Genomic DNA, 14,668 nt, shown 5'->3' with positions numbered 1-14,668 from the left:
GCGTGCAGGGAAGGCAGCTGCATGCTGCTGCTATCAATTATTCTCTTTGCTCAAGTGACAAAAGTATATTCTGAAAACACTAAAGTTCCTAATCCAAATGTCAAACCACACGCACTGAGGTAATGTCTTGGGTATGGACTGAGGGAGGTTTCTGTGGATGAAAAATAAACCCTAAAAATTACATTTGATTAAAATGTTTACAGGAGGTGTGTCTCCATTCCTCTTCTGTAAGACATGAAAATATATTTTGGGCATTATATAACTTTTGAGTACTTGATAACATTTGTGTTATTTTGATGTACGTCAGGGATGACTCCCCATGTAAACACAAGCCTATATGTACATGTGTGCACATGCAAAAGAATTTCATGTGGATTGATGTTGGTTCACTCTAACAGACTCAACAGTTTATGGATTTGAGTCTTAAAAAGTAAAGGCTTGCAGTAAAAACCAGTTTACCTGATGCTGCTGCTGGTCAAATAAAAAATAGGAATTAGAGCAGGTTAGAATGATAAAATTCAAATTAAGCTGGGGAGGATCAGTAGGGACTTCAGTCTTTCCTGCTTCTGGGTAGCCACTGGAAATACGCAGCCCATTCTACCACAGTGTGAGCAGGTTCTTCTTGCATCTCTTTTATGCGATCACAACCTGATCTCCAAAGAATAAAAGAATTTTGATGGGGTTTTATACTGTTGGAACACAACCTCTGTGTCATTGAAATAGCTGTACTCTTCAATACAGTATTTCTGGAAAGGTTTTCAACAGCGAATAGGTATTGATGGGTACCAGTAAATGAACTGGCAAACTCCCCCTCACCTTTCCAGTACATACTCCTTTCCTACTGTCTGTCCTCCCAGGAAGACTTGAAAATATGTTCTACTGCAAGTACCAGGCAGACTGCTATGGACAGTGCCCTCTTCCAGATGAGCTTTCTTTTGCAACACTTTAAGGGAAATAGTATCAATACATTCATTTTCAACTAAGAGGGAGTTGTCTCTCTAAGTGGAATTAGACTCTGTATGTAATTATCTTCCTCAGAAAATCTGTGTCATTCACTAGAGAAAGGTTATTTGGATAAGGAAAAACATCTGGAAGAGCTCAAAAAATAAGCTGACTCGTACCAGGATGTATTTCAGTTATGAAGAGTTCCCAACTGAAATCTTTGAAATGAAGAAGCTTTGATGCCAATTCAGTCATTTGTATGGAAAACGTAGCTAAATAAATGCCTCTTAGATGTGATTTGCAAGCTCTGCAAGCAGCATGCTTAATTCCGAGCTTGCATTTCAAATTTTTAAATGTTATCAGTTTGTTTGTGTATAAGTGGACAGAAATACCTGCAGCAAGTCTGATTTGATTGGATATGACAAGTACAGACATTCCCAGCTGATTTGAGCTAAGTTACATTTTCATACATCCCTGAGGGTAATCTCCATAACAGTAGTCACTGAAATCTATTCTAGTTTACCAGACAGCAAACGAAGGCTGCCTATTCAAATAAATTGCATAAACAAAACAGAGTCAATTAGATAGCTTATAGCTAGAGACACCTTTAGCATGTATTTACTAGCAGCTAAGTAGAATTTTAATGTGGAGCTGATATTGGAAAAAGAGGTATGAAACATTAAAAAGTGAAAGAAACACAGTGATGAGGAATATCACTATTTCCTGAAAACGGTCTGTTCCAAGCCTCCATTTCATAGTGAAATTCCAGCTACAGCAAGCATTACAGAAATTCAATAGTATTTTTCCCTTGATTTAAGCACAAAACTGTTCTGTACAGTAAGGTTCACGGAGAAAAAAAAAGAAATTAAGTTTTAATAAGCAAGGACTCCACCATATTATGTAGGATTTCCTCTATTCTAGGAAAGAAGCTCTTTTAAAGTTCACGCTAATAGCAAGCTTGGTCAGCTTCCCAGTGCTTGCATCTCCTGTTCCAGATGGTCAGTGACGTGAAACTCTAATTATCATCAACAAAATAAGCAGGGACTAAACCCTTCCTCAAAGGTAAAAAGAGCAGATGGGCAACCATAATTTCATTATTATAGAAATAATAGTTGGAAAGGATTCCACATCCCCCTTCTTAAATATATCACTACTTGCACAATTAACTCCTTGCTCTATTAATTTATCAGTTACTCTTATTTGTTTGGTTGAGTGGCTGCTTGGTATATAAGCCTTTCTAACAGTATTAGTAATAGTAGCCAATTTCATCTTGTCCAAGGGGAACCAGCAAGTGAAATGTTTGGGCTGAGCTTCCATCCAGCATTTTGCTTTCTTTCATGTTTTTCAGCAAATTCTGTTTATTCCCCTCCACAATGTAGCAGTCATTCCTTCCCAGGAATCTTTGTGAGAATAATCACAAATAGTAATTTATGTGGAATGAGGCTGTGGCTGACTCCAGAGGTCTGGTTCTTAGTCATTTGTTCAGAACTGCGGCTCACAGAATTACTGCAATCTCCAAATCTTTGTCAAGGATTCAGAGTCATGCAAGTCAGTACCATGGAGCAGCTCTTCCTACGCCCATTGTGAGGCAGCGCTGGTCTCTCTTTGACCGGCAAGTTCTCGGTCAGGTTGCACAAAGAGCAACCACCCATCTAAGCCTACCACTGCTCAAACTGAGCACAGAGAAGCTCCAGTTCCCCTAGGTCTGCCAAATTTATTTATGTAAAAACAGCTCCAAAGGAGGGGTCTGGGGACATATCCTATATATGCTGTTTCTGGCAGAATCTCATTCCTTTCCTTAATCAGATTCATTACCTGATTAGACTGCACCATTCTTTAGAACCGACTGACCTAATTATTACACTTTTCAGAGTTTCCTTCCACTTCAGGAGCACATTTTCAACTTAAGGATTTCAAACACAGACATTGCTAACAAAACAAAATAAAATTTTTCTAGCCATGTCTTCATAATGTCCATTTGTTGCCTTCAGCCTTTCATTTTCATACTTTTTCTTTCATCCCTATTTCACCATCCCTTCCCATTCTTAGAAGTGTATATGCCACTTATGTTCTTTAGGCAGGAAAATGTTGCTCTTGTTAATCCTTTTTACCTTTTTCTCATCTGTCTGATGGCACATGTGCTTGTATTTTCCTCTTTTCTTCCTTGGCCAGAAGTATACCTCTGTGTGCTATTTGTACAGTAGTTGGCAACGAATGAGGCTTATACACTTCTGAGAAAGAAGGACGTAGGTTGAAGAGTTCTATGTGTGGGTACACTAAAGCTATTAATTGTGTGTGCAGAAGTGCCCACTTTTGAATAGGACTTTTTTTACAGTATGACTTACATAATGATTTGCCTAGGTTGTGTGAGTAACAGCTTGTCAGCACATTTATGCATGTTAATATACATGTTAGAAATAAGTAGAACAATAGAATTTAAATGTTGTTGTTGGTCGCTTTTTGTTCTTGTTTTATTTTTTTACTTCAGTGACTGAAAAAGTATGATAGTAGACATTGAGAAATGGTATGAATAAATGGTTAAAATGGCTAAAAATACAGGGACAAGGAAGAAACAGTTTTTTTTTTTTTTTTTTTTTTTTTTTTACTATGCTGTAACTCAATACTGAAGCAATCATAGTTTTCACTATTTGCTAACAGTTCCTAATAAATCTGAGCAGGAGATATGGGTTACAGGCTGGCAGACTTCACCATATTCTTAGATTGAATGAAATTCTATTTACTTACAGATGATGGGGAAACTGAAACAAAGTATTGGTGATAGAAAAGTCTTAAATGACTGCATATAACACAAAAGGTTTTGAGATAGTAAATATGGGATCCCACCATGTCACTTTTAATGGCCATTTCCTGACTGCAACTGCAGTATAAGGGAAAAATATGAGATTAGAACATTCAGCTGTCTTTCCTCTGAAATTTGTTATTCAATGGGTTCAGGGATCAAAGTGTGGCAAACTCTATACAGAATAATGCTCTGAAAATTGAAGGGCAAAGAACCCAAATCACAGACAGTCCATGACAAAAGAAGAAAGCTTAAAATATTCTTAAAGGGAGCCTTACATCTAGTGAGATATGCACCAAGGAGACACCCATCATACCTTTCAAAGCCAATATTGTTTCCTGCAAATCCCAGCTCCTAATTTCATTATTCAGCAGCATAGTTACACTGTCTTTTCTTTTCCTGTATAGGACTACTGATTTTAATATAAAATAAACAAGGAATCACAATTAGAAATAAAGCCTGCTTGTGAAAAGTAAGAAAGTAACATTTGCTGATAATGGTTGTTAATTAACCAAACCAGTGACCAAGTTAAATGGAACATAAACTGAATATTTGTACCTATATTTGGTGTGTGTCAAATGTCTGTTTCTTCAGTCTCTGACTACATTTTTCCTCCTTTGTAAACTTACCCTCTTGTTCGATGCCATACCAACAGAATTTAAACCTCAGAAGTAATAAAAATACTGGTAAACAAATAAATATCTAAACCCGGAAAGATTTAAAGGTTCTTATTCATCTTCTATTTGAGGTCCATTTGATCAAAAGAGTTTCATGTATTTTGGAGACATCTGAACTGAACTAAAATTAGTAATATCATGACTGTACCTATTAGTAAGGATTACCAGTATGACAGAAGGAATTCTCTTGACTTCCTAAGGCAATCATAGGGATCGCTGTCTGAGAAATGTCAACCTTAGAAGGAACTAGCAAAAACTGAGCTGAACACTGGCTTCTGAGTTATTTCCCATGGAAACTGACACTGTTTTTCAAAAAATTTCTCTCACCTCTGCTCACTTGTCTCAGTTACCTCTGCTGTGTTACTTTAGAAAGCCCTATGCAAGTTATCAGAACTTCTGAGAAGACAGAATGGTTTGAACATGACATTAATTTGCATATGGTACTGCTAGACTAGAATGAAAATATTTTTTGAGCAGAGAAAAGCTATGCTATGGAAAGTGTTGGAACATGTCCATCCTAGAAATATTTAAGAGGAGCCATGAAACTACTTTTATAAAGGATTTCCCTACAGGGCATAGTAATGCTGATCATTATTCATTTGCCCTGCCCCCTTTCTCCTCAATAATAAGCCCTGCAATACTGCCCCCTTTCCCCTCAATACTAACCCACAAACAGACTGAATAATTGGAATGCCTCCATTATGCTCTATTCCATTCTAGTGGATAAGCTCTGATGTTTATTTTGAAGAAGGAAAGACAAAAGCAAGATGAAATAGGCTGTTTCCAAATTATTTGTCTTAAATTTCAAGTCTTTAAAACTATTACAAAAGAGTTTGGATTCTAAGGACAGTTAATTTATCAAGCACAAATATGGTGTCATGTGCTGTAGCTGGATCATGAAAAAAGGACTTGAAATATATCTGTTTTTAGAGAAAAATCATATTCCAACAATGCTGGGAAATGAAATTTCTTCATCATAGTAAACTGCTTGGTAAATCTTTGAACCAACCCAGGGAAGTTTATTTTATAGAATGGGTTGCAGCACCTTTTTACTAGCATAGATTTTCCAAAACAAAACAAAAGGAATGTTGCACATTTGTGCCATTTTATCTGGCCAATAGAGGCTCACTGAATTCCTGAAACATACAGTAACAGGACCTGTTACCCTTCCAGCTCCTATTGCTCTAAGAATTTAGCTTTTTAGTGCTGGTTCTAGATTTTTGCAAAAGGATCCTTACATCTTGACTATGTCAAAGTCCAAGCCTTCCATAGCCTAATTTTTGCCAATAAGCACGAGTGAACTCTATGAAATGCATCCAACCTGTTGATACTTTACAAAAGAGGCAGGATATCCAATTTGAACCAACTCAGTATTTTTCAGTTATGTTCCTCTTCACCTTCTTCTACAGAACCTCCAAGGTTATCATCTCTTCCTTTACATACCATTTAAGGTACCTAAAAACAACAAGCCAAACTTTATAAGAAAACTATGTTTGCAGTATTACTTTCCTCTCTGCCCAGAAATATCCAAACTTGGCAGCTTTCTAGGGCAATTAGCATTCTGACAAGGTAGGACTTCATTTCCTATGTCAGCTAGAATCCATGTTCTCTGGCTTCTCTGCTATGTGATCTTCCTCTACACTTTTTATCCCCAGGATTTCCACTTCACTCACGTATCAAACTGTTCTTGATTGCATATAACAGAGGGATGGGCAATAATAATTCAATTTCTTGTTGGAACTAATAAATCCATGTCCAAATGTCATATGTCCCATGTCCCCTGGCTGCCACTCACTTCTGATGATTACGTATGAAAGACAATATCATATGTTGATCGCAGATTTTTTATACATACTAGCTAACATGCTTGCTGCCAGTGTGACTTCCACACTATCACATCTTCTAGGAAGGAGATGAAACTCATCAGGCGAACTGAGCAATGGTACAAAAGCCAGTGGAGAAATGGAGGCACCTCTTTTGCATAATGATGATACAAACACTTCTCATACTGACAACAATGCAAACATTTCTTGTGCAATGTTCTCTAAGATAATTTGTTAGCAGAGAACATGTATCAGTATTCATTACTGCTTTCCACATCCTGCACTCAGAGAGCGCTCAGCATGAGAAAGATTAAATAGCTCTGCTAAATATACTATCTTGATGCTAATGACCTGTTCAGCTACTTTTCTGTCACATCTCAAGCTATTTAGTGCTATTTTTACAACTTCTTCCACACTTTCTTATACAAATTCCTCTGCAAATATGCAAAAACTATGCAAAGTCCAAAACTACAGCATGTGCACTCAAAATATAGGCAAATGTTTGCTTCAACAATTTTTATATGGTACATAGAGAGAACAATGAAAACGGAAAGAAAGCAAAAGAAGAGGTTAATCTTAAAGATTTGCTCAAAAATATTCATAAGTTATTAATTTTCAACCAGATTCAACAGTCTTCATCACACACAATTCTGAATTTACTGAAGTTACTGGGATGTTTCTCAGTTATGATCTTTAGAATGCAGTCCACAGCTAGTAAGTTCCCAAGTGCACAAACACTTCTTTGTTCATTGTATTTGTCTATAAAGTACTATTTACATTTTTTAGTAATGATAAATATTCCTCAGTCTGAAATTCATAAATGAAATATATCACCTTGAATGTTTCATCCTACAGGTTTCATAAAAGGTTGCTGCAATCTGTTGTTTAAAATTAGATTCCAAACAGGGATGTTACACTATTCTAATCACAAAGTGGTTTCACTCTCTAATCACAAAGACTATATATAGCACATTTAAACACTCAAAAGAAGCTCAAATATCTATTTTCCTATGTATGCCTTGTTTGTTTGTTTTAATTTTGGCACATATAAACTACTTCTAGAGATAAAGCTTAGGCTGTAAATAGAGAATAAGTACACAGGTGACAAGTCCATTTCCTGGAGAACAAAGTACATAGTAAATATTCATGGCATAATTATTCATATAGCTTTTTCCACATAAAAGCAGGCGTGTTTAGTCAGCTAATGAATATTCTCTTGTAGCTCTGTTATTATTTTTCTTAAATATCATGAATCATTGATATAAACAGGCTTTAAAATGACTAATTTTGAATGTTTAAAATGTGAAACGTAGGGTAACTGGTCTGACTGCTGTCCTTCTTAACTAAATGATACACAGTGCAGTAAAAATAGATGTTGGAGGGAGAAGCTGGAGGAAAAGACAGGTATCAATATAAAGCCTTGTTGGCAGATAGCCATGCTACTACCTTCACCTTGCCAAATCTTCACAGCTAACCATAAGGGGTTTCCCTCTTTTCTCTTCCTTTCCTGTAATGAGTCATTCCTGCAGACATTAACTTGGTTATTCTGTGAGTTGATGAAACACACTGTGTATTCTCTTTTTCAGTCTTCTATTTACCATTACAAAGTGTACAAAATGACTTGTTATTGCTTTTCCATATTTGTAAACATTATTCTCACACCTTTTTAAATAGTTCCCTATTACTGTAATTATGAACATGCTGTGTTTGCACCATCCTGAAAATGTGTATATGTTACAGAGAAAAAAATAAACAAAGAAAAACACAAAAAAACCTAGCTGTTCTTTCATAGTGACAGAAAAATAATATTCTTCATTTAAATTCAGTTTGGTTTACTGGGTTGTTAACACATTGAAGCTGACATTATTAACAGTATAGTTTTACTTACAAAGCTACAGAAAGGAAGATCATTTTAAGTTGCAGAAACATTTCCTTTGTGCAGAAGCTGATTATTTAAGCCAGAAATTAATGAAATGTGAAACTGATGATGCCATATATTCTCTTCAGTCTCTGCAAATGACTAAATCTATTAATCGAGGTATTACTCACACTGGATATACAGAACAATACACTAATTTTCCAGGGACAAGAGAGTCTACAGTAAAGAAAGTTTGTAATGTACCACGTATAGCTAAGAAAACAGAAGAAGGAGATAGCCAGCATTTGTGTCAGGCACCATTCCTGTTGATTTTTTTATCCATGTACAGGCTGAGGGTCCTAACCTAGACCTGAGTACAGGGAAGCTGAGCAGTGGCTAGAAACTCATGAATCAGGTGCTATCTGATAGTACTTATCTTCCTAGATTTGCTTTGCAGTTGAGTTTCACTTTTGAAGAGACCCATGCGCTTTGACATCACAGTGACTGAAAACTACAGGCACTTAAAACATTCTGAGTGTCCCTGTGCTGCATGTAGCATAATTGTTACACAGCCTATAGGAATCTTGCTTTAACAAATGAAGAGTCTAAATGAGCTGTAAATGTCTAGGTCTCTATTAAACAAAGCCAAATGAAACAGAGAAGAAAATTTCAGTCTTTTTGTCACCTACAAGCTTCTTTCCAATTTTTAAAGCTGCCTTAATGGATGCTTTTCTGTTCCCTCTACCGAGGTTGCCATTCCTTGCTTAGTTTTCCTTTTGCACATTTTATTATCTGACAAACTAGATGCTCTGCTAAGTGGCATATTCCAACCCAGATGTGCTCAGACGATTCAGCATTTGAAAATATCATTCTTGCTCTAAAAACAATGCAAGGAGTTTAGTGTAGGTGAACATAACTAGACTGATAACTGTAATATAATAAATTAAATAGGATTACTATTTTTAGTACCCTGAAACTACTTTTTTAAAAAATTCAACTATTATAATTGTTTCAGACAAAATGTGAGGTCATTTTTTAATGACTAACCTCTGTAAAAATCTTTTTTTTTTTTCTTTTTTCTTTTTTTTCAAGAATAGCATAAATCCTAGTTCAAGGATCTGTATCTTAAGGAAAAAGCTGGCATTGAACTGGGGCTTAATGTGAAGCACCTTCAAGCATCCCAGAAAACTGAATTTGATTTTGCAGTTATGTTACTTTACGATTATCTCAGAGGATTATTTGTATTTCTAGCAAAGCTCTAGTAAACTAATACAGGTAGAGTGGAGTTAACTTGAGATCCTGTTAATCATGTACTTAGCATCTCTCTTTTTAGGACAGCACATGATTTTTACCCATCATTTGTGATGTTTGAGGATTCCTGAGAATGAAAAGGCTTTATATAAATTTAAGATAACATTACCAGCTGAAACTCTGTCAGATTTAATAGGCAGAAGGAGATAAACTGGGCTACAGTGTACCACTTTGTGGTTTTAATCGTGGAAAATAATAGATTGCAAAAAGTAAAAGAATAAAAGACATCTTCTATTTCAAAAGTTCTGACTCCAATTTTATGGTTGCCCTATGTCCCAGGTGCCCATTCAGCATTATTTTTTCAATACATGTTGATGAGAAAAGAAATCATGTTAAATTAAATATGCACATTTTACAGAATATACTGCTTTCTAGGCTGAAGAAAATGAAAGAAATGAAAGTTGCATTTTGGATACTCAATTGTTATTAATAATATTGGAATTATTTTATTTAACAAACCAAGAACAACTCCAAAATGACATCTTTGTGATGAAAACTTAAAATGCTTTATCTATATTTGGACAAACAATATAATTTGAGAATGATATCAGCAATTAAAGCTTGGAATTACCTCACCAAGTAAAGAATCAAAGTGGCTGTACTTACTATGTCAGCACGATAGCCACAGCATCATTTAGAACACTCTCTCCAAACAGTAGCGTGTACAAATCTGTGTCCACATGCAGCTCATGGAAAATAGCAAGGACTGTCACTGTATGGAGACAAAACAGTGAATTTGTTATTTTCATATTCCTCTGGCAGTTCAAGAAATAAAGCAATGTTAGGGTGTGGGCTTTGAAAAGTGTAATCTGACTTACTACCTAAGTGGCTAATAACAGAGGTCAACTGAAGTATATAAGATACTAAAATCCAGCAAGTCTACGTATTTTGTTGCTTCAGCTAGTTAGGAAAAAGATTTCCCTGTTACACACAGAATCACGCATAAATGAAAATGTCACAGTATATATTATTGTACACAAAGGACTTGGATCTTGTCACCAAGGAGTAATAATGGTGCTGAAAAGAGTTGGGTTTGCTATGGGCTTTGTGGGTGATTAAAGTAGTGGTTTACCTGTTTTAAGAAGGTGTAATAATGTTTATCCATCTGTAACGTGTTTTTATTGAGGAACACTCAAAGGGAAAAATAACCTTGTACCCTGTCCTACCAACAACAAAACCACTTTCACCTCCAGTGTAGCACATCTGTAGTCATGAAGCGCTCATGCAGATCAGGACAACTGATATTTACAACCCATTTTAAGGTTCCTTCAGTGTATCATTGATTTAAGTCCCTTCCTACTCTCCAAGTGGTATGCTATATCTGACTTTTACCCTACCAGTGCAATAGAAAAAAATTTAGATTGTGTCATATTTAAACTTGTTGGCTAAATCATTTAGACACACATCCTCAAGGACATTTAGATACCTGTACCATATTTAGGATTTTAAAGGACACCTTGTTTGCTTTATGCCTCAGTTTCCTAACCTGTACACAATCCTTTCCTAGACCTTCCTAGCATTTCATAATCTCTAAATGAAAAAAGCTATCCATGTTCTTTGTTGATATTAGTATTCTCTCTTTGCATGGAGGAAGCAGAGCTTTCACTTTTCAAACATCATTTAATGTAAACGTCTCCAAATATTTGTGTGGTTGAAAATTACATGGTAACTCACTGCTTCACTGGTGCTCATTCTAGTAAGTAATTGTGCAATTGATTCAGTCCTTATAGCCTACAAATCTCAAATATTAGGAGTGCCTTCAGGATGCCATGTTAACATCTGACATTTCAGAAATGGAAATTATACACTTTCATATTGAGATGACTGCTGATAGCTCACAAACACATGAACAGGTGATTATATTCTGTCTTAATCAAATTTATTGGAAATTTGAAATCATAAGATTTTCTGAAAGGTGCTTAAATATCTATGTAATCTATCTATCTATCTATCTATAAATGTACAAACCTAAAACAGATTGTCAGTTTTCCTGTGGGATTTTATGTCACAGTGATCTCTGTTGATGTGTTATCTTTGAAGAATTCTGGAAGTGTTATTCTACAGAAGGCAATTTAGGAGATGTGTGTGGATAAACATTTGCTGATATAGCTATATTTAAACGAACTAGTTTATTTCACCATCCTGATAAACTCACCCATCTAGACCTACTATGATTATACCTTAAACCAGGAAAAGAGTTACTTCCTCAGAACAGCTCTAAGGTATAGGAATAACCTTTATCGGCAAGGATATTTTCTTGGTTCACCAATACTCCGACTCTACTCTGTGCTGGTGCGGCCTCATCTCCAGTACTGCGTACAGTTCTGGGCACCGTAATATAAGAAGGACATAAAAATATTAGAGGACATATAAAGGAAGGCAACAAAGATGGTGAAGGGTCTAGAGGGGAAGACGTATGAGTGTCTGAAGTCCCTTGGTTTGTTCAGCCCTGAGAAGAGCAGGGTGAGGGTAGGCCTCATGGCAACCTGCAGCTCCCTCACAAGGGGAGCGGAGGGGCAGGCACTGAGCTCTGCTCTCTGGGGACAGCGACAGGGCCCGAGGGATGGCATGGAGCTGGGACAAGGGAGGGTCAGGCTGGGTGTTAAGGAAAGGTTCTTCACCCAGAGCGTGGTTGGGCGCTGGGACAGGCTCCCCAGGTAAATGGTCACAGCACCGAACCTCCTGGAGTTCAAGAAACGTTTAGGCAACGCTCCTCAGACATATGGTTTAATTTTTAAGCAGTCCTGTGTGGAGCCAGGAGTTGGACTTGATCATCCTTGTGGGTCCCTTCCAACTTGGGATATTCTATGATTCTATGCATCTCTCTCTCTCTATTTTTTTGCTTGATTAGGCAATGCTGCCTAAATGTGCTAAATGTGCACCCAATTTAGTCTCCCGTTCTTTGATGGCATAACAACAGACCAGTTTTCTAAAACTCTTTGCCGCTTCCAGATTTTGCTTATTATCATATTACTTTGGGCTTGCACTAATACTCCCTCCAGAAATGATAGAAGGGAAATAGAACAGTAATCAAAGTCCAAGATACTGTTGGTATTTAAGTAGAGTAGACCAAGCTAATTAGACAGATGCCTACACATTCCTCTCCTTCCTCTTGCCTCCTACAAAAACAACACCTTTTCTTTTATGTAACATGCATATTCTCTTACTCTCTGAACTCTATTCCCCAAATCTGGTTCCAGATCTTTTCGAATGAAAGCAAAATAATAAAGCAATCAACACAATAATGCGCCACTTGCCTCCTCTGTGAAAGACTCACTAGTTCACCCACTTCTCTGGAAGTATCTTCCATTTCGTATGTCTCTCCCACTCCCATTGGAGGTTATCGGATCTTCTTTTCAGCATTTTCTGTCCCTTGCTGAAGAATCTTGGTCTCTGGAGGAAGACCACTACCAGTATCCACTCTGTCCTTACCTCCCCACCCCCCCACCCCCGTCCCAAGACACTGTAGGCTATCAGTGATACGTGTCATCACTGATGAGACATATTTATCTGATCTATTTTTAAAGAACTGAAGTGTTTCTGGTTTCACAAATCCCAGGGAAACTAATCCACTCTTCAGTTTATAAATGCAATTATTCCTGAATGTCTAACCTATATTTCCCCTCCTACTCTTCAAGTCTGTAATTTCCATTCCTAACCTAATGAGACACGAATAATTTGGCATATTTATTGACTTTTTCTTTCTTTCAGCAACATTTTTCCTATTCAAAGATTCATTTCAGATACATCCTCTCTAAACTGACTTGCTTCTTCCAATCTTCTCCTTTCAAAAATATTTCCTATCCCTTTAATTACTAGCTAAAAAAAACCTCTGAACTTTTTCTAATCACTTGGTATCTTTCTTGAAATACAGTGCTCATAACCCTATCCAGTTACTGTAGGTGATGCTTGCTGTCAAGAAATAGAGTGAAATGATGCTGTAGAATATGTTTATGAAACTGAAACTGTTTTCCTCCCTCCCTCCCCCCGCCCATATTAGTCCTGATGACTCATTTTCAGGTTGTAAACTTGAAATCCTTTTCAGCAGTAAATGCCAATTTCTTAGCTTCTATCTATTAAGATGACTATTCCTAACTGTAGCATTTATCCTTGTTGATTTTAAACTATTGCAAGGATTGAGTTCTAATCCTGTTTTTCAAAGTGCTTGCTATCTCCTCTCAGCATACTATTATATGTTAAAGAAGCATCCTCTATTGCATTAGCCAACTCATTAATGAAAATGTTAAATGGTATCTGCACAAGAACAGAGAGCAGCAGAACCTTTAGCACATCCATCCCATTTAAGAATTCAGTAAAACATTTACACTGTTTTGCCAAAACCATATAGCCATTTATTCAAGATCACATTTGCTTTTATTGCTTATGAGAATCTATGGATACATGTGAGAATGGGCACATTAAAAAGGACATGACATTAAACTAAGGGAAAAAAAAAATTGAATTACTCTCCGGATAGAAAAATACTTTGTGAATAGTCATTGTTGTCCGAAATAGTCACACTATGTTTTGTCTGATGGACGACTTTAAAAGAGAAATATTTAAAGATTCAGCATTTGCCATCATATGTCACAGTAATCTGTGACATCTAATCTGTGAGAAGATTTATATTTAACTAAAGTTTATAGTCTTTAGATACTACATTGCAGTATGGCCTCCCTAGCTTTCTGAAGGCACAGTAGGTATGACTTGATTTTTGTGTGGTAAACTTCTTAAAGACTGGTATAATTCATTAGATACAGTGTGATAGTATGTATTAAAAAAATACTAAACTACATTTCCTTAAACTACACAGCAACTCTTAAGCTCTTATTTCAATCTAAGCACGCGAGGAAAGAGATAGAGACAGGTAAAGAACTAAACAGAAGTGTTGGTAATTTGGGGACAGCAAACATTTTTTTGTAGCAGTAGAAAACTCCCACAAATAGAAATAAACAAAACAAAGAAACATGTAACAGAGCTCCTGACTCAGAAAAGGTAGTGAAATTCATTAAAAGAATCAGTGGTGGGAAGCCTGAAATAATGAAGCATCTAAGATTTTCTCAGTACTTGTGCCAGGAGAAATCTGATTCTCTTCTTCCTTGACTTCATGGACTGAGGGAACAGCTGTTAGATTCTAAGCCTAGCATGATTTTGATTGTATCCAAGTCAGAACTAGTGTCTATGGAGCTGGTCTGTGAAAGATATCTTTTGACATATACAGAAAAAAATTGACTTGATCTTAATTGCTGTAAAAAGG

General features: G+C 36.4%; 1 protein-coding gene across 2 annotated transcripts in view; it reads right to left on the bottom strand.

Moving 5' to 3' along the window:
* Positions 1–14,668, bottom strand: part of SLC9A9 (solute carrier family 9 member A9) — a 216,164-nt gene that overhangs the window by 152,304 nt on the left and 49,192 nt on the right. For both annotated transcript variants that reach the window (XM_035544998.2, XM_035545004.2), the window contains exon 6: positions 10,018–10,123. In XM_035544998.2, the coding sequence (XP_035400891.1) occupies positions 10,018–10,123 (106 nt within the window). The remainder of the gene's footprint in view (positions 1–10,017; positions 10,124–14,668) is intronic.

This window comes from Cygnus atratus, chromosome 9 (assembly GCF_013377495.2).
Source record: "Cygnus atratus isolate AKBS03 ecotype Queensland, Australia chromosome 9, CAtr_DNAZoo_HiC_assembly, whole genome shotgun sequence".
NCBI lineage: Eukaryota > Metazoa > Chordata > Aves > Anseriformes > Anatidae > Cygnus > Cygnus atratus.
Note: the sequence above shows the minus strand (reverse complement) of the source record. Positions and strands in the feature narration are given on the sequence as shown.